General features: G+C 45.8%; 1 protein-coding gene across 3 annotated transcripts in view; it reads left to right on the forward strand.

Moving 5' to 3' along the window:
• The window catches only part of ARHGEF12 (Rho guanine nucleotide exchange factor 12), a 195,814-nt gene that overhangs the window by 55,774 nt on the left and 121,742 nt on the right, over positions 1-18,298 (forward strand). For 2 of the 3 annotated variants that reach the window (XM_069741781.1, XM_069741782.1), the window contains exons 9-16: positions 1-78; positions 157-276; positions 4,095-4,184; positions 7,334-7,405; positions 7,741-7,833; positions 11,386-11,499; positions 14,128-14,226; positions 16,481-16,523. In XM_069741781.1, the coding sequence (XP_069597882.1) occupies positions 1-78; positions 157-276; positions 4,095-4,184; positions 7,334-7,405; positions 7,741-7,833; positions 11,386-11,499; positions 14,128-14,226; positions 16,481-16,523 (709 nt within the window). The remainder of the gene's footprint in view (positions 79-156; positions 277-4,094; positions 4,185-7,333; positions 7,406-7,740; positions 7,834-11,385; positions 11,500-14,127; positions 14,227-16,480; positions 16,524-18,298) is intronic. The other variant, XM_069741783.1, reaches the window with a different exon arrangement.

Here is an 18,298-nt window from a genome sequence, read left to right on the forward strand (position 1 = left end):
GAGCAGAACAATATTATGCACGACCAGAAATTAGACATTCTGAAGAAAATGCTGCAGAAGGAAAAAGAGCAGTTACAGGTTGGTGTCTGCGCCGGTGAGGAGGTCGCGGGTGGCTGCTTTATTCCCTACCAATGTCTCCTGTCCCTCTGATCCTAGTCGTCCCAGGAGGAGTACAACAGCGCGCCATCTACGCGGCTCTACAAGGACATCCAAGACACCAAGAAACACATACAGCAGCTCCAAGAACAATTATGTAAAACCAAATCTCCCACACAGGTCAGTAGAGGACATGTAGTCAGCAGAGAACATGTAGTCAGCACCTGGGAGAGAAGTCATGTCTCCGAACCCCACACGTTCTGTAGGAGTGCTCTGCTCTAAAACTCCCACCTGTGTTTCTCCAAATTGGTGGAGGGGGGCGCTATAGTGTTCTAGGCATCATATTGTGTAGCACGAGGGTGAGGCCTTAGTGCCAGCAACCATGACTGAAATCTTACCATGTGACACTTGTATTCCTCTATAGTGTTGTAAGAATGCATTAGGTATAGTCTGCTGTACTCATTAAATGCTCTGCTCTTTCTGGGGTTTTGGATCCAGTGGGCGGTTCTATCAGTGACTGACAGCTCTTGCATACATAGATGGCTATCAGTCACAGATAGGACCGCCCACTGGACCCATCAGTGACTGACAGCTCAGCCTTGCATACATAGATGGCTATCAGTCACTGATAGGACCACCCACTGGACCCATCAGTGACTGACAGCTCAGCCTTGCATACATAGATGGCTATCAGTCACTGATAGGACCACCCACTGGACCCATCAGTGACTGACAGCTCAGCCTTGCATACACAGATGGCTATCAGTCACAGATAGGACCGCCCACTGGACCCATCAGTGACTGACAGCTCAGCCTTGCATACATAGATGGCTATCAGTCACTGATAGGACCACCCACTGGACCCATCAGTGACTGACAGCTCAGCCTTGCATACATAGATGGCTATCAGTCACTGATAGGACCACCCACTGGACCCATCAGTGACTGACAGCTCAGCCTTGCATACATAGATGGCTATCAGTCACTGATAGGACCGCCCACTGGACCCAAAACCCCAGAAAGAGGGGAAGTTTAAAGTGCGCCCAGATTTTACTGAATCCTTTCCCACAACACTATATATCAATCCATTGCGCTCTTCCTGCTCTGTAACACGGTGCCTGCAGACTGGACCGCATTTTGAGGTGAAAAGTTCCTTTTGAGTGAAGAAGAAAAAAATGAAGATGGTGAGTTTGTGTCTCCATTTTCATGGACCCATAAAATTTTTTTCCATCAATTGAGCTGTCAGTTTTTTTTTTCCCCTGCGTTTTATTGATACCAATGTGGGGCACATGTGACACATCAATCTCTCTTTTTAGTATTTTATTTATTTTTGTTTTTCTTTCTCCCTCACTCTGGCGTTTACCTGTCATGTTAATTAATTTTATCATTTGTAGAGTGGACTTTTACGTACGTGGCAATACCAGATATGTTTATTTTCTACATTTCTTTATTAATGGGAAAAGTGGAGTGATTTTTAATTTTTGCATTTATTCTATTTTTCTTTTTTTATTCTTAGATTTTTGTAAACTGTTTTTTTTTTTAAATTCCCCTTTGTGGACTGTAACCTGTAGTATATAGTGTGTATAGTTTATCAAGATCAGTGTGTACCTGAGCTTCACAGGACTACTAATATGGTGGCAGAAGACCCCGTTTGCCGTAATTTATCCGCCTGTGTCCTGCGGTTGCGGAGGGCTGATGGGAGCTGGTATATGCAAGCACCAACGTCCATTGCATATAAAGGCCGCTGTCAGATGAGTGACGGCATCGATGGAAGCTCGGTCCTGAGCCCCCACACACATGGGACCCCCCAATCACACCTCCTAGGTCTTCTGCCATAGAGCCCTCTATTGCTCAGTGTGTTCGATATGGTGCTGGTTGAAGCCATCACTTCTCCACTTGTTTCTTTGCAACATTTTGAACCAGTTTTCTTTATGGTTCTTTCGTTTCCTGGAGTTTCTTGAATATTCAATGATTGGCAAACTTCTTGATGTGACATTTTAATCTGTTGACGTCGGGATGCCAAGGTGTTTGGAAAGTGTCTTGTATCTCTTAAGGTACCTTCACACTAAACAACTTCACAACGATATCGCTAGCGATCCGTGACGTTGCAGCGTCCTGGATAGCGATATCGTTGTGTTTGACACGCAGCAGCGATCAGGATCCTGCTGTGACATCGTTGGTCGGAGCAGAAAGTCCAGAACTTTATTTCGTCGCTGGATCTCCCGCAGACATCGCTGAATCGGCGTGTGTGACGCCGATTCAGCGATGTCTTCACTGGTAACCAGGGTAAACATCGGGTTACTAAGCGCAGGGCCGCGCTTAGTAACCCGATGTTTACCCTGGTTACCAGTGTAAATGTAAAAAAAACCAAACACTTCATACTTACATTCCGGTGTCTGTCGCGTCCCTCGGCATTCTGCTTCCCTGCACTGTCAGCGCCGGCCAGCCGTAAAGCAGATTACAGCGGTGACGTCACCGCTCTGCTTTACGGCCGGCCGGCGCTCACAGTCAGTGCAGGAATGCGCCGGGGGACAGACAGCGGTAGGTAAGTATGTAGTGTTTTTTTTTTTTTTTTACATTAGCACTGGTAACCAGGGTAAACATCGGGTTACTAAGCGCGGCCCTGCGCTTAGTAACCCAATGTTTACCCTGGTTACCAGGGGACTTTGCATAGTTGGTCGCTGGAGAGCTGTCTGTGTGACAGCTCTCCAGCGACCACACAGCGACGCTGCAGCGACCGGCATCGTTGTCTAGATTGCTGCAACGTCGCTAAATGTGACGGTACCTTAAGGCCTCTAATCTTTTCATCTGCCCAGTCGGCTTTCTGGTCTTCGCTATTCTGACCAAGGAACAGAGAATAAAACTCCCTTCTAAAGGTAACCAGTCATGTTGCAAATGGTTTCTGACCTGCAGGCAGGATGTTATAGAGCAAGAAGAGCCAATCAGATTGATAGGTTTGTGGAAAATATTTCCGTATAACTTGCATTTTACTCATTACTGAAATTCCTGGTGTTTGTATGTATGAGTCCAGTGGGCGGTCCTACTAGTGACTGACAGTCCTCCCTGTGTCTATGTATGCAGCGATGGCTGTCAGTCACTGGTAGGACCGCCCTCTGTACAATAATTTTTTTTCTTTTTAACTTGCATGTAATTGGCACAAAAAAAGTAATTTTTGGGTTTAAAGATTTTGCACGGTTGGCCCTCTCTAGCCTCTGTGTTCCAATATTTATTGCTGGCTCCGAAATGAGGTAATGACGAGTCTATCATTCAGCTTGCTGGCACCGTCTGGCAGGGACTGGGTATCTTTATCTGTTTCTGAGCTCCTCTCAGCTGATTTCTGACCACAGACCACATCAAAGTTGGCTGTCAATAAATAAAGAGCCTGGATAACGAAACCGTGCAAAATAAAACCCAAACACAGAAATGATTTAGCCCCAAGTACATGCATTTAAGGAAAATAAAAAGTCCCCAGGGGTGGACTATCTTTTTAGTCGAGTTATTATGATAAGTTTTTATTCTATGAATGCATATGTATCTGTGTATAGTTACATTGGTTATTCTTGCTCAGGGTACAAGTCTGCAGTCACTCTATGTGACTGCAGACTTGTGATTCCTCACAACCATGTGCACTGCGCTATGAGGATTCTAAGGTGCCGCCATGGGTGGCGGGTTCGTGACCGCTTTATGTGATTTGCATACATGAGGCCACATGCCAACTAGACATGTGCAGCCTTGCTCAATGCAAGTGCATTGAATGAGGTTGGACACGTCTAGTCGGAATGTGGCCGGAAGTGTGCAAATTGCATACTTGCACTCACGTGACAGCCTGCTTCCAGCTTGGGAGAATTAGCGCAGGCTTGTACCCCAAGGCTGGACAACCCCTATGGGTAAATAATGTAGAGGAATAGAAGCAACCACCTAAACACACAGATTCCAGGCTAGGAACGCCATTCTTTTCCTCTCTGCCGCACAGTACAACTTGTATCTTCTGTTTGCAGATGAATGAGCTGGATTCTTACTCCTCTGACCAGGAACGCTGCGATTACATCATTGGCGATGGATCGCGTCCAAGCAGTAATGTTACAGATGTGAGTGATGATCCTGCTGCTCCGTTGTGAACTCGTCTTTTTATGAATGAATCCAGGATCTCCATACTACTGCGGTCAGGTCTTTTTTCTAGGGCGATTCTTGATATAATCTTTATGCTTTATTGCTGGATTTTGTCTGTCTTTAGACTTTGCAGCTGGCAGTAAATTGGCATATGGAAACAAACACTCAGCTTTTTCCGTAGCTCCACGTATTATAGCCAGCGCCATGAAAGCCGCACAGTCCTCGCTAGCTTTTCCCATATAGAGAGCAGGAACGAAACCAGACTTAGTGGGACTAAATCCATCTAACTGATGAGATTTATCAGCGGCTCGTGCTGAGTGATGACAGTGCTGGCGCTCTACATACTTTTCTCTAACTTTACATTTTGATTGGATTCGATAATTCCAAAATATAGCCTCACATTGACACATTATAAACCACATCCGTTCCGACAAGCATCACACAGTTGTCGAGTGAGTTGCAGAAAGTGTCCATAGCCCACTGTGAGGTTCACACGAGCAAATAAAAAATCGTTCAGTTTCATCCAGAAAATGTGGAGAATTTTTTTTTTTCTTGCTTGTCGGCCATATGTAGGGTGGCTTAAATTCTTGTATGGAGGCTAGCTTTAACCTTCTGCTATCCCAGACCACCAGGGAAGTTGGCGTTAAACCTTGCTTTTTGTTGATTATATAGTCTTACATAAGCCATATATTTTCTTTTTAGTTTGCAAATGTAAAATGTGCACGATCCTTATTATTCACTTTTTTGAACTGCACTGTGAATTAACTAGAGCTCTTCAGTAATCCAGCAAACCGGCAGTAGGAAAACACTCATGGCCGCCCCTCGGACATCTCCTGCACAGGGCTGTGGCCCACTCTTTATACCAGTGCCGTGTGCTAATAAGGCTGGGATTATATCTGGGTTTGTTTTAGGACTAGACAAATAGAATTCATGTCTAAAATGGGTCTGTAGTAGAGATGGGTAAACCCCTTGATGTTTGGGTTCGCTGGGTTTGGCTGAACAGTTTAAAAAATAAATTTTTTTTTTAAAAACTTGGGTACCAGAACAGTACCGGACCCCATCCATTTGAATGGGGGGGTTCTAGCATCAAGTGTTAGTCATGTGCATCAGCAGCACGGTAAACGCTGCTTCTGATCAGCAGTAAAATCATTACTTCCGATCAGGCAGCTGATGTTCCCACAGCAAAACGTTTCTCTGGTCACTGGCGTAGGCTGATGAGACTACTGCTCCCATTAGCCTACGCTGCCGCTAATAACAGCAAGAGCAGGCGGGGGCTGGTAGGAGTCTTCATTGGCCTGCGTTCTAAATAAATAATAAAAAAAAAATTGGGGTTCCCCTGTATTTTTGATAAGCAGCCAGGCAAAACTGAGGGGCTGCAACCTTCAGCTGTCAGCATTAGCAAGGCCGGTTATCAAGAATAGAGGGGTCACCACGTGTTTGTTTGTTTTTTGTTATGTTTAAATTTTAAAAAAGCAGCGTGGGATCCCCCCTATTTTTGACAACTAGCCAAGCTAAAGCAGACTGTTGGTGGCTCTTATTCTCAGGCTGGTAAGTTGCCATGGATTTTGATCCCCCTCCCAGCCTAAAAACCGCAGCCGCCCAGATAAGGCGCGTCTATTAGATGCTTTGCCCAGCTCTTCTCACGTGCCCTGTGGTGGTGGCAAGTGAGGTTCATATTTGTGGGGTTGATGTCACCTTTGTATTGTTCGTCGACATCAAGCCCATGGCTTAGTAATGGAGAGGTGCCTGTGAAATACCTATCCATTACTGTTCCTATAGCTATGTTTGCTGTGTGTTTATTTACCATGTAAAGTCCTTTATTTGAAATAAAACAAAACACACTTTTACATTTAAAAATAACGAACACAGTTATACTTGCCTAACACCCATTCCATTGAAGCCAATGTCTCCTGTAATAAAACAAAAATAAAAAGCAACCTTATCCCTCACCTGTCCCGTCGTTCTGTCACACGCCGTCATACATGTCTGGGGATAACTAGTTTTCGACCTTGACTGTGCCAAGATGCGACCGTCCAGGCTGAGAACGAAGAATAATCTGCTGCGAGCTTAGCGTCAGTGACTAGCGGTGACATCATTGAGGTTACTGATGGTCAGTGAGGCTGCGTTCCCAGCCGGGCCCCTGAACTGCGGTGACCTCCAGTTCGATCATCGCTAGCACAGTGAGATAAGTCTTATGGTGCAGCGCTGAGCTCAGAGAGGTCACCGGGACAAATTTCTCCCAATGAACTCACCGCTGCTCAATGAGACTTTATTCTGGCTGTGTCTTTATTTACCATGTAACTATAGAATTAGTAATGGATAGACGTCTTATGGAAGCCTCTCCATTACTAAACCGTGGGCTTTATGTCATTGGACATTACAAAGATGCCATCGACCTCACAAATATTACGCCTCTTGCCACCACCACAGGGCAAGTGGAAAGAGCTAAGCAAAGCTGCTATTTTTAGGCTGAGGGGGCAATATCCATATCCCCTTACCAGCCTCAGATTACCAGCCCCCAGCTGTCTGCTTTAGTAAGGCTAGTTGTCAAAAATGGGGGGGGGGGGGGGGGGGGTGCATCTGAGGATTGCAGCTGTCAGTTTTGCCTGGCTGCTTATCTAAATATAGGGGAACCCTTATTTTTTATTTATTTAGAGGACAGGCGTCAGGTGATGAATACTCCCATCAGCCATGCTTGCACTCACTGTTATTAACTGCAGCAGTTGGAGGCTGATGGGAGCAGTAGTCCCATCAGCTGACTACTTGCCTCCGAACCAGAACAGAAAGGTGAAGTCAGTGTTTGGTGTCCGTGCCCAAACCGTACGTGTTTGGTACAGTCGCTGAACCTTACTGTCCAGGTTCGCCCATCTCTAATCAGGAGGAACAGATACAAACAGACTCAGAGGGACGCCATTAAGTATGTTGGGGGTCCGTGTTTAGTTATGTGTCAGTCCTGCACATTGTAAAACTCCCTAACCCAGATGGGAAAAACTAAATTCCGAAACACAGGTGTGAACCCAGTCTAAGCATTGATAAATGATATTTTGTCTTTGTGTTATTTCTTGCCTAAACGTGGCAATGATTTTGTGCTTTCTAGTAATCGCTCTTTTTTCATCCATCTTTACAGAGCCCATGCAGTGGACAAAGAGAAAAGAGTTTTCTGGAAGAAAGCCCTGAAAAGAGCGAGTATCTGGATACAGTATGTAGACCCCAGGCTTAATCTGCAGCATCTGATCCTCTGCGTTCATTTACCCATTGTTGTGCTCTGCATGCATTGTGCTGTGTGTTAGCCACCATACAAGCCCCCTAATCTCTGCTTGACCTGCTGCGTGGAATTGTTGGGGGGAGTGTAAGCTCCAGTTATGCACATTGTACTGAAATATGTTATGGATATAAGGATAATGTCGTCTCCCTGTATGTTAGGGGATGCAGAAATCTGCATAATGTCTGTAATCCCACCGTCCTAGCGCAGCGACTGTGCGGCCTGTAACGTGACCTGCTCACTTATTTGCGGTCTTGTCTTTTTTGCTCGAGGATTCTCAGTCCAGCATGGGAAGTCCCTCCGCTCGCTTTGCACATAGTATTATTGGTGCTGAGGACGAAGACTTCGATGCTGAACCAGAGCAGGTAATGAAATGGGCAGCTTGAGATGGTGTTTGGCATTTTACTCGCTTGGGCCGGGTTCACATTAGCGTATTTGTGCGCAGCGTGTGCCTGCGTATAGATCTGCATGCGTCTTGCGTTCATATGTTTAACATTGTGTACGTAGAGACATGCGTTAGCATCAGTTTGCGGGCGGATGCGTCCCTGTGCGTTGTTTCACGGTGTGCGGCGAACGCAACATAATGCATTTTTTTGAGGCATCAAATATGCGCAGGCATGCGGATAAGTGCGTCAAAACAATGCATTACTGTATGGGAACGCATTGGTACGCAAGGACATGCGTTCGATGCGCTTGCGTTCTTCGGTCTGCGCATGTCCAGGAACCGATTGAGACACGCCCTCCTGGAAATGTCGAATGCATACGCATACAAACGCATGCACACGCAGTGGTTTTTTTTTTTTTTTTTGCGTCATGCGTAAGCTGATCTGGATAAATGCAGCATAGCCATGCGTTTGCGCATGTAGATCATACGCTGCGCACAGATACGCTAATGTGTACTTAGCCTTAAATGGCTCCATTATATATAATCCTAGATAGTTATAATAATAATATGCATCTTGTATGGTTTTTTACTGGCCTCCTCAGCATTTTTATATAACTGAATGTTTACTGTGTTTTCATAAAGTATTACATATGAGAAACAAGAAAAAATACTATGCAAAAGAATATACCGTATATACTTGAGTATTAGCCGTGATTTTCAGCCCATTTTTTGGGCTGAAAGTCCCCCTCTCGGCTTATACTCGAGTCATACCCAGGGGTCGGCGGGGCAGCTGGGGCTGTCTAGTTATACTCACCTACTCCTGGCGCGGTCCCTGCAGTCCCTGCTTCTCCGGGTGCCGGCAGCTTCTTCCTGTACTGAGTGGTCACATGGTACCGCTCATTACAGTAATGAATATGCAGCTCCACCTCCCATAGAGGTGACCGCTCAAAACAGGAAGAAGCTGGGGAACCAGGGACTGCGCCAGGAGCAGGTGAGTATAATGGGGAGGGGAGCGGTGCACGATATTCACCTGCTCCTCGTTCCGGCGCTGCTCCATCTTCAGCATCTTCTGCAGCGACGCTCAGGTCAGAGGGCGCGGTGACGTGGTTAGTGCGTGCCCTCTGCCTGAACGTCAGTGCAGAAGACGCTGAAGATGGAGCGGCTCCGGAACGAGGAGCAGGTGAATATTGAAAGTGCTGGGGGCCTGAGCAACGAGAGGCGAGTATGTGATTTTTTTTTTTTTTTTTTTTTTTTATCGCAGCAACAGCAAATGGGGCAAGTGTCTGTATGGAGCATCTATGGGGCCATAATCAATGTTTGTGCAGCACTATATGGGGCAAGTGTCTGTATGGGGCCATAATCAACGTTTGTGCAGCACTATATGGGGCAAGTGTCTGTACGGAGCATCTTATGGGGCCATAATTAATGTTTGTGCAGCACTATATGGGGCAAGTGTCTGTATGGAGCATCTTATGGGGCCATAATTAACCTTTATGCAGGATTATATGGGGCATATTTTAATATGGAATATCTTATGGGACCATCATAAACTTTATGGAGCATCATATGGGGCTCCTGATTCAATATGGATATTCAAAAACACTTAACCTACTGATGTCTCAATTAATTTTAATTTTATTTCTTATCTATTTTTATTTTTGAAATTTACCAGTAGCTGCTGCATTTCCCACCCTAGGCTTATATTCGAGTTATTAAGTTTTCCCAGTTTTTTGTGGCAAAATTAGGGTGGTCGGCTTATACTCGGGTCGGCTTATACTCGAGTATATACGGTAGATGAAAGCAATTACACTACATGCTTTCTCTATTAACCAAAAGAATTATCATTGCTTGTTTATTCTGAACCCAAAAAGGTCCAGTAAAGAAAAGCACAAGAGCAATGTAATGTAGGGGAGAAGAGTTTGGAGTGAGGGGGAGAGTGGTGCTATAGGGAGAAGGAAAGTCCTGCAGTTCTGGCGATCACATAGAGTATAATGAGACCTAAATGTCCAGGGTAAAGGATAGGCACAAGAGATCCTCACGGTGGTTTAGGTATTGGAGACGAGATTCCTAGAGACGAGATTCCAACTTGTCTTAAACCTGGAGAATGATACATTTGATCCATTGCTCAAGAAGGTTTTTCACCCCATTTGTGACTCCACTTTGTGCTCGACAATATCAGGAGCTCTATTATAAGCCAATGTCTAGATGGTGCACAGCGCCGGACAGCCTTCATAAGATTGAGAACGCTCATTTCACTATTTGTTAGTTTTGCAGTTAATAGTTGGGCACTCCCAACTAACATGCCCAAAAACTCAACCTGTATGGGAAAAACCAAACCGTGTTTAGAATTGGCCTATACAATTAAAGAATGCCTGTCTGCACAGAATGACTATAAACCAAGTTCAGGCGCTCGGTGCACTCTTGGCGTGGCCATACTGTTCAGTGCACCTCTCTATAAACCAAGTTCAGGTGCTCGGTGCACTCTTGGCGTGGCCATACTGTTCAGTGCACCTCTCTATAAACCAAGTTCAGGTGCTCGGTGCACTCTTGGCGTGGCCATACTGTTCAGTGCACCTCTCTATAAACCAAGTTCAGGTGCTCGGTGCACTCTTGGCATGGCCATACTGTTCAGTGCACCTCTCTATAAACCAAGTTCAGGTGCTCGGTGCACTCTTGGCATGGCCATACTGTTCAGTGCACCTCTCTATAAACCAAGTTCAGGTGCTCGGTGCACTCTTGGCATGGCCATACTGTTCAGTGCACCTCTCTATAAACCAAGTTCAGGTGCTCGGTGCACTCTTGGCGTGGCCATACTGTTCAGTGCACCTCTCTATAAACCAAGTTCAGGTGCTCGGTACACTCTTGGCGTGGCCATACTGTTCAGTGCACCTCTCTATAAACCAAGTTCAGGTGCTCGGTGCACTCTTGGCGTGGCCATACTGTTCAGTGCACCTTTCCATCTACTATTTTTCCATTATTCTCTGGATATATAAAGCCAGAGCTGTTAAGCAAAGACGAGGAGGTTGGAGATAGAGGGGAACAAGCAGGTGGGAAGGTGCACTGAACTGTATGGCCGCGCCAAGGGGGCACTAAGAGCCTAAACTTAGGTTAAACAGTCATTCTGTTCTGACGGAGTCCCTTTTATAAGTCTTGCACCCTGGACTTACTTATTATAGATCTCTCACATAAATATCTACATATAAGATTGATCGTTCCCCATTTTTTTGAGTGCTCTTATAGCAGGACGCTGGAAGGACACATGCCTGGCCGCCAAAGAGTGAATGCATAGTCAGACTTTCTGTAGCTTTTTAATTCCATAATGTTTAGGGCAAAAGATGAGTTCCAGCCAGGTTTGCCACGTCATGTAGACCTCTGAACACCTAGTCTGCCTTGTCATGGATGTGTGACTCTCTAGACTTGCCTTTCTTGTGTCCTGTCCGATAAGGAACTGTAATGGTGGTCTTAGCTCTGTAATAGAGAAGAACTCCAGATTGTCATCTTATGGGGCTTACTTGGCTTTCTCTTCTCCCAGCAGGTGGCTGACCAGTGTAGCTGCTTCCAAAGTATGGACCTCTTGAAGTCTCACCCTGCGCACCTTGCAGTTTTTATATTCCATGTAGTTTCTCAATTTGACCCTGCACCTTTGGTAGGTAACAGAAGATATGGAAAGCAGTGATGCCCACCTTTTGATTAACCTTGGCTTTATAGACCTAAAATCCTAATAACCTCTTCATCACCAGCTGCTGCTCACTGCAGAACTTATTTTGGCATTATTTGTATTCTGCTCCTGTCTTGTGTGCGTACCCGGCATAACCTGGCTCATTAACACCTGGACGTTCAAGTAGTCAGATTACTGTCTGAATAGCTAATACATGGACAGGGTGTCAGAAGTGTAGAGCCATTTGCAGAACCACTTTTCCTGTAATTTAATAATGGTGAAATATCTTGTAGCCTGCTGCTCTGGAGATGCCACGCTGCATATATTAATGCCTCGGTGGCCAGCAGTGTCGGTGAGCATCTGCTAATACATCCTCTCCGGGAGGCTGCGGACACCTCTGCACACTGGTGATGCTGACAACGCACATTGCCTACGCTGCGTCCTGACCGGCTTATGCACTATCCATTAGTTGATAAGGTCACGAGTGGCTCAGGAATTGAAATTTAAATGACCAATAATTGGCCAAAAATTGTATTTTCAGTTGTTTGGAGTTTAGCATTTATGTGAATATTTTAATTTAAGTTTACATTTTAGAAAGTCCCTGTTATTTCAGGTAACTCTTCAGAGTAAGCTGCTTTTAGAGATGGGAGAATCTGTTCTCTGGACGCCGGTGCATCGGTTAGGTCAGTCATCTGCGACCTCCGAACCGGAGCCCTGTGATTCTCCCCTTACCTCCTGGGATTCCTGGCTCTTTTTTTGATTACCCAGTCGCACATACTACGTCATGTCAGCCCGGGCTAATCAAAGGATGAGCTGGGAATCGGGAGATTCGCTTGACTCCGCGTCCAGCGGTCACAAGTTACTGACCTTGGGGGAATCGATTCCCCGGTCTCCGATCCAACTGCCTTGTGTGTACATGAGGAGTAATGGTATTTTTGACCATAAAACTTATACATGGCATTTTTTAAGCATTTTTCCTCTTTGCAGGCTCTTTTTTTAATGTCCGTTTTCTCTGAACTCTGTTTCAGTTGGAGGTTGAGACCTGTTGCACACATAGGCAAGCAGTCATGTCTATTTCTATGCAGCATACCCCTCAAAAGTAGCATAAAAGCCACACTACAACTGCAGTGAGCAGTGTTGCTGTGAATCCAGCTGTGTGGCAGGATATAACACTTGAAGCTGCAGCAGCATCTTTTTTTTTCACTGATTGTCTCACTCTAGCTCCCTCTCCCAGCTCCTTAGACCGTTACCTGCTCCATTATTGAACAGCCAAATTGGCTTTACTGAAGGTAGCCTTTAGCATTAATTTTTTTTGTAACAAACTATAGTACGTGGTTTGTTACCTTTTTGTTTTATACTGCTAAATTGTTAACAGCTAATGCTACTTTCACATTTCCGTTTTTTTTTTAATCCGTCACAATGCGTCGTTTTGGGAAAAAAACGCATCCTGCAAATTTGCCCGCAGGATACGTTTTTTTCCCCATAGACTTGTATTGCCGACGGATCGCGACCTTTTTGCCACACGTTGCGTCCGTCGGATTTTGGCAGACCGTCGTCCCAGAAAAACGTTCAAGGGAATGTTTTCTGTACGTTGCATCCAGTGTTTCAGACTGTGCATGCTCAGCAGGAAATATCGCTCTCACGATCTTTCCTCACCCTGCAGTCTGACGGAAATGTGAAAGCGCACACTTCCGTCGGTACGTCGCGCCGACGCTTCGTGACGGCTCCGTACCAACGGAAATGTGAAAAAAGTCTTAAGGGTAAGTTTACACAGGACGTTTTTGCTGCGTTTTTTATGCTAATTTTCAGCTGTTTTTTACAATACCAGCAAAGCCTATGAGATTTCAGAAATCTCATGCACACATAGGTTTTTTGTGTGATCAGTATTTTGTGCTTGGCTGCGTTTTTTTTGGACATAGAGCATGTCACTACTTTTAGCGTTTTTGCTGTATTTTTTCAGCGTTTTTCACCCATTGACTTGAATGGGTGTTGATAAAACGCAGGTATCATTATTTGCTGCGTTTTTGCTGCTGAAAATTTAAGGACATCAGCATAGAGGGAAAAAAACATACCAAAAACGCAACAAAATGCGCACCAAAATCGCACCTAAACCTGCGTTTTTGAAGCAGCTTCTTTCCTGCCAAGAAGATCAGGTTTTTCTGCAGAAAAAAGCAGCAGAAAAACGCCCTGTGTGAACTTACCCTAAAGGGTTTTCAAGGACTTTGGTGTTGATGGCCTATCCAGAGGTTAGGTCTTCAGTTTCCATCGGTTGGAGGTTAGCCTCCTCCAACCCCTCCAGTTTCCTCTGATGTGTTTGTTACTGATAAGTTATGTTGGGAAAAGTTGCTTATGTAAATGCATACTAATAATTTATAAACTAAAAGTTACACTTTAAAGGAGTTGTACATCATTAAAAACAAACCCGCAGCCCACGTGTCCACAGGTTGTCTCGTACTGCGGCTCGGCCGCCCTCACTCCAGTGGTGGTACCAGACACCTCTGTGGACAGGTGTGACCCGATTTTAGAAAGAAACAGACCTGTTGGACTAATCCTAGAAAACCACTTCAGTGATCTTATTTTCTGGAACTAATAATACGACCTGCTGTGTTCCCACAGCTCTGCTACCTGTATGGAGACCTTTATCAGCAAACCAACCCAAAGGAAACGCGGAGAGTATTTCTTGAATTCTACCAGTTCTTCCTGGAGCGGACGGCGGTGAGAACAAGAGTGCCATTTACTTTAACAATTACTTAGTTTCTTATTACTGTATTTCCCCTTCCAGCCCTATCCCTTTATTAACCTCATAGTAGTGAATGGTGAGGTCACACAGCCTGGAGGATGTTCATTCCTTTAGATCTTGATCACCATTGCTTTGCCTTTATTTTGGTCACTTAGCCCTGCAACATCCAAGAGCTAAAAAAATATCCTTTAAAGGAAACCATTCATGTCCGAAAAACACTATTGACTTACAGATATAGGGTTAATCTGCTGATATATCATAAAGATCCTGCCCAGCTGCCTTACTGTAACAGCGGTTACAGGGAGAAAATGAACTTGTGTATCCGCGCTGCAACCACTGGCTGCAATCACTCCCCGTCATTCATGTACCGCAGTGTGTGAGTGCAGAGTGGGCTGTCGGTGTGCCAGGGATCACTGGATAATGAGTGGTGACTTCCCCGAACACTTCCCTGATGAAGGAAGTGAGCAGCCGCAGGGCGGAGATAAGTTCGTTTCCTCCCTGCACCCTCTGCTCTATGGCAGCCAGGCAGGATGTTAACCTTATATCTGCTGGTCTGGTAAACGGCGTTTTTTGAACGTAACCGGTTTTCTTTCAACAATATTGGTGTTCGGAGTGCAGCTCTGCAGATTATGGAGCAGAGAGTCTGCCAGGAGTGTGTGGACAGTAAAGTCCTGCTTGTTGATTTATATAAAGGCAAATGGCATGCATTTACAAAGCGTCACCATTTGAATGGGAATGTAACATTAAGACCTCTTGCAAATATTGCGTTTATGTTTCAAGTTCTTTTTTTTTTGTCTAATAAATGACTGTACTGTGCAAAAGTTTCAGGCAGATGTGAAACAAATGTTGTAATATAATAATGCTGTAAAAAATAAGTGTATTTTGTTAACTGATAGTTTATTTTTTATTACCAAAGTGAATGAACCACAGAGAAATCTGAATGACACAAATATTTGGTGTGACCGCCCTTCACCTTCAGTCAGCATTAGTTCTTCTCGGTGCACTTGTCACTTGCACAAAGTTATTGAAAGAGCTTGAGAGGGAGGCTGCTCCAAACATCTTGGAGAACTAACCACAGATCTTCTGCAGATGTCGCTTCTGCAAATCCCTAATCCTAGACAGACTGAATGGTGTCGTGATCGGGGATCCATGGGCCGTATCATCACTTCCAGGGCTCCTTGTTCTTTACATAAAAGATAGTGACACTTGCCATATGTTTGGGGTCATTGTCCTGCTGCAGAATATACTTGGAGACCATCAGCCCCTTCCCTGATCGTATTGATAAGTGGTGACTTGTATTATGCGACACCATTCAAAATACAATGGTGTCAAAATACAGGCACATACTTAGCCATCATGTAAGACCATCAGGAAGGCGTCTGTCTGCAGCACGACAACAGCCCCCAACATACAGCCAATGTCAGAAAGAACGATCGTCTGTGCGAAGAACAAGGAGCCTTGGAAGTGAGCCTGTCTGGGATCGCATGAGGAGACAAAAGGATTTCACAAGCGACATCCACAGACCATCTGTGGTTAGTGCTCCAAGATGTTTGGGACAACCTTGCTGATGGGTTCTTTCAAAAACTGGGTACAAGTCTATCACTACTTTTGCATTAAAGCCAGATATTGTGTTATCAGGCTAATAGTGTGAAGACTTAAGCCCACCCATATCTGTCGGCCCCACAATGCTTTGGCCAAAAGATATCTCCGCTCTCTTTCCCATAAACAGGTAAGTTCGCCCTACTGAGCGTTCCCGTGTTCTCTGAGAAACACACAGAGAAAATGCTCACTGTCCATTGACATCTTCCTTGATGGACAGTCTGCCGGTGCCCTCATACATCTCGGTGTTCACCGAACCTATCGAGATCAGCGAATGGTTCCGACATCAGTCTAATGGGGGCTGTAGACCCCAATCATATGGGCGTATTGTACCCATATTTAGCGGTTCATACTATTGCCGTAAGAGCTTGTTCTATCTACCCCCACTGATCTACTAAACTGGACCTTGGAGACTTCAGAAAGGCCTAGAATTGTGTGATATCTCAGTCATACGCATAGTTTTCCTTTGCGTTAGTCTAGATGTCTGCAGAAGATGATGCAGTAGAAGGGTGCGCTCCCAACAAGTACACTGCTGAGTTTGGGGTCAGCCTTGTCTTTTTCACAGTAAACAGTATTGCGGTAGTTGTAAGTGTATGGCAGGTAGTGACGCTATTAATGTTCTTTTTACAGCATCTTCGAGTGTCTGTTCCAGAAGACCTTGCCCTTGAACTAGGTAAGCTGAAGAGATGTCTCCTTGTGTAATGGAAGCTTTGCCGCTTTACTTTGTGCTTCAATTCCTCTTCATTACCCTGCGCATCAGTGTGACTGCAGTGAGCAGCTACCGAGGCGGGGTTTGGTTAAAAAAAAAATAATTTAAAAGCCTGTTAAACTGAATGTACAACTTTGTAGTACAAGACTATGCTGAACCCCCCCCATTTTGCCACAAAGAAATGGGAAAACTTATTGACTCGAGTATAAGCCTAGGGTAGGAAATGCAGCAGCTACCGGTGAATTTCAAAAATAAAAATAGATGCTCCATACCATTCATTATTGCCCCATAAGATGCTCCATATAAAGCTGTGCCACATATAATGCTGCATACTGTTCATTATTGCCTCATAAGATGCTCCATATAAAGCTGTGCCACATATAATGCTCCATACTGTTCATTATTGCCCCATAGATGTGCCATATAAAACTGTGCCATATAGTGCTCTGCACTGTACATTATTGCCCCATTTATAAAGCTGTGCCATATAGTGCTCTGCACCGTTCATTATTGCCCCATATATCAAGCTGTGCCATATAGTGCTCTGCACCGTTCATTATTGCCCCATAGATGTGCGATAGAAAGCTGTGCTACCAGTGTAATGCTGCGGCTGCTGCAATAAAAAAAAAAACACACTCCCCTTTCTTGCTTGCAGCTTGTCAGTGTCTGGTCCCGGCGTCTCTGCGCACTGACTGTTCAGGCAGAGGGCGGCGCGCACACTATATGCGTCATCGCGCCCTCTGACCTGCACAGTCAGAGCGGAGAGACGCTGGGAAGATGGAGCGGCGCCCGGCGTGTGGAACGGGGATAGGTGAATATGCAATACTTACCTGCTCCCGGCGTCCCGCTCCTTCCCCCGGACAGCTGGTCTCCGGGTGCCGCAGCCTCTGCCTCTATCAGCGGTCACCGTTACCGCTCATTAGAGAAATGAATATGTGGCTCCACCCCTATGGGAGTGGAGTCCATATTCATAAGTTTAATGAGCGGTCCCACGTGACCGCTGAACAGGGAAAGAACTGCGGCACCCAAAGACCGTGGGACGGCAGGGGGAGCGCCGGGACTAGGTAAGTATTGAATTTTTATTTTTTTCAACAATCCTCCATACCAGACCTGGGCAAAGTGCGGGCCACTGCCAGCCCTCTGAATGTTCCAGACTGGCCTGCGGGCAGAGATAGCCGATGGGCTGAAACAGTTGCCCATGGCTGCTCCATGCCATCCATCCACCTCTCGCTGTCACCGGCCTCCATATCCTCGGGATGCAGACAGCAGTAAATACGTTGGTGGAAGACGGTGCAGCTGGCTCACTCTTCCACCACTCAGCGTGTGAGACAGCAGTCGCAAAGAAGTCCTTCCATAGTCACCTGTGTACTACAGAAAGTCCATGCATGGGAGAGAGCAGAGGCAGAGTGCCGGGGAACAGGAGGAAGGTGGGGCACATGGTGTGTATCGGAGGCTACGGGGGGCACATGGTGTGTATCGGAGGCTACGGGGGGCACATGGTGTGTATCGGAGGCTACGGGGGGCACATGGTGTGTATCGGAGGCTACGGGGGGGGGGGGGGGCACATGCTGTATATCGGAGGCTACGGGGGGCACATGGTGTGTATCGGAGGCTACGGGGGGCACATGCTGTATATCTGAGGCTACGGGGGGCACATGCTCAATATCGGAGGCTATGGGGGCACATGCTGTATATCGGAGACTACGGGGGGCACATGGTGTGTATCTGAGGCTACGGGG

Source organism: Ranitomeya imitator, chromosome 10, assembly GCF_032444005.1.
Source record: "Ranitomeya imitator isolate aRanImi1 chromosome 10, aRanImi1.pri, whole genome shotgun sequence".
Classification (NCBI taxonomy): Eukaryota; Metazoa; Chordata; class Amphibia; order Anura; family Dendrobatidae; genus Ranitomeya; species Ranitomeya imitator.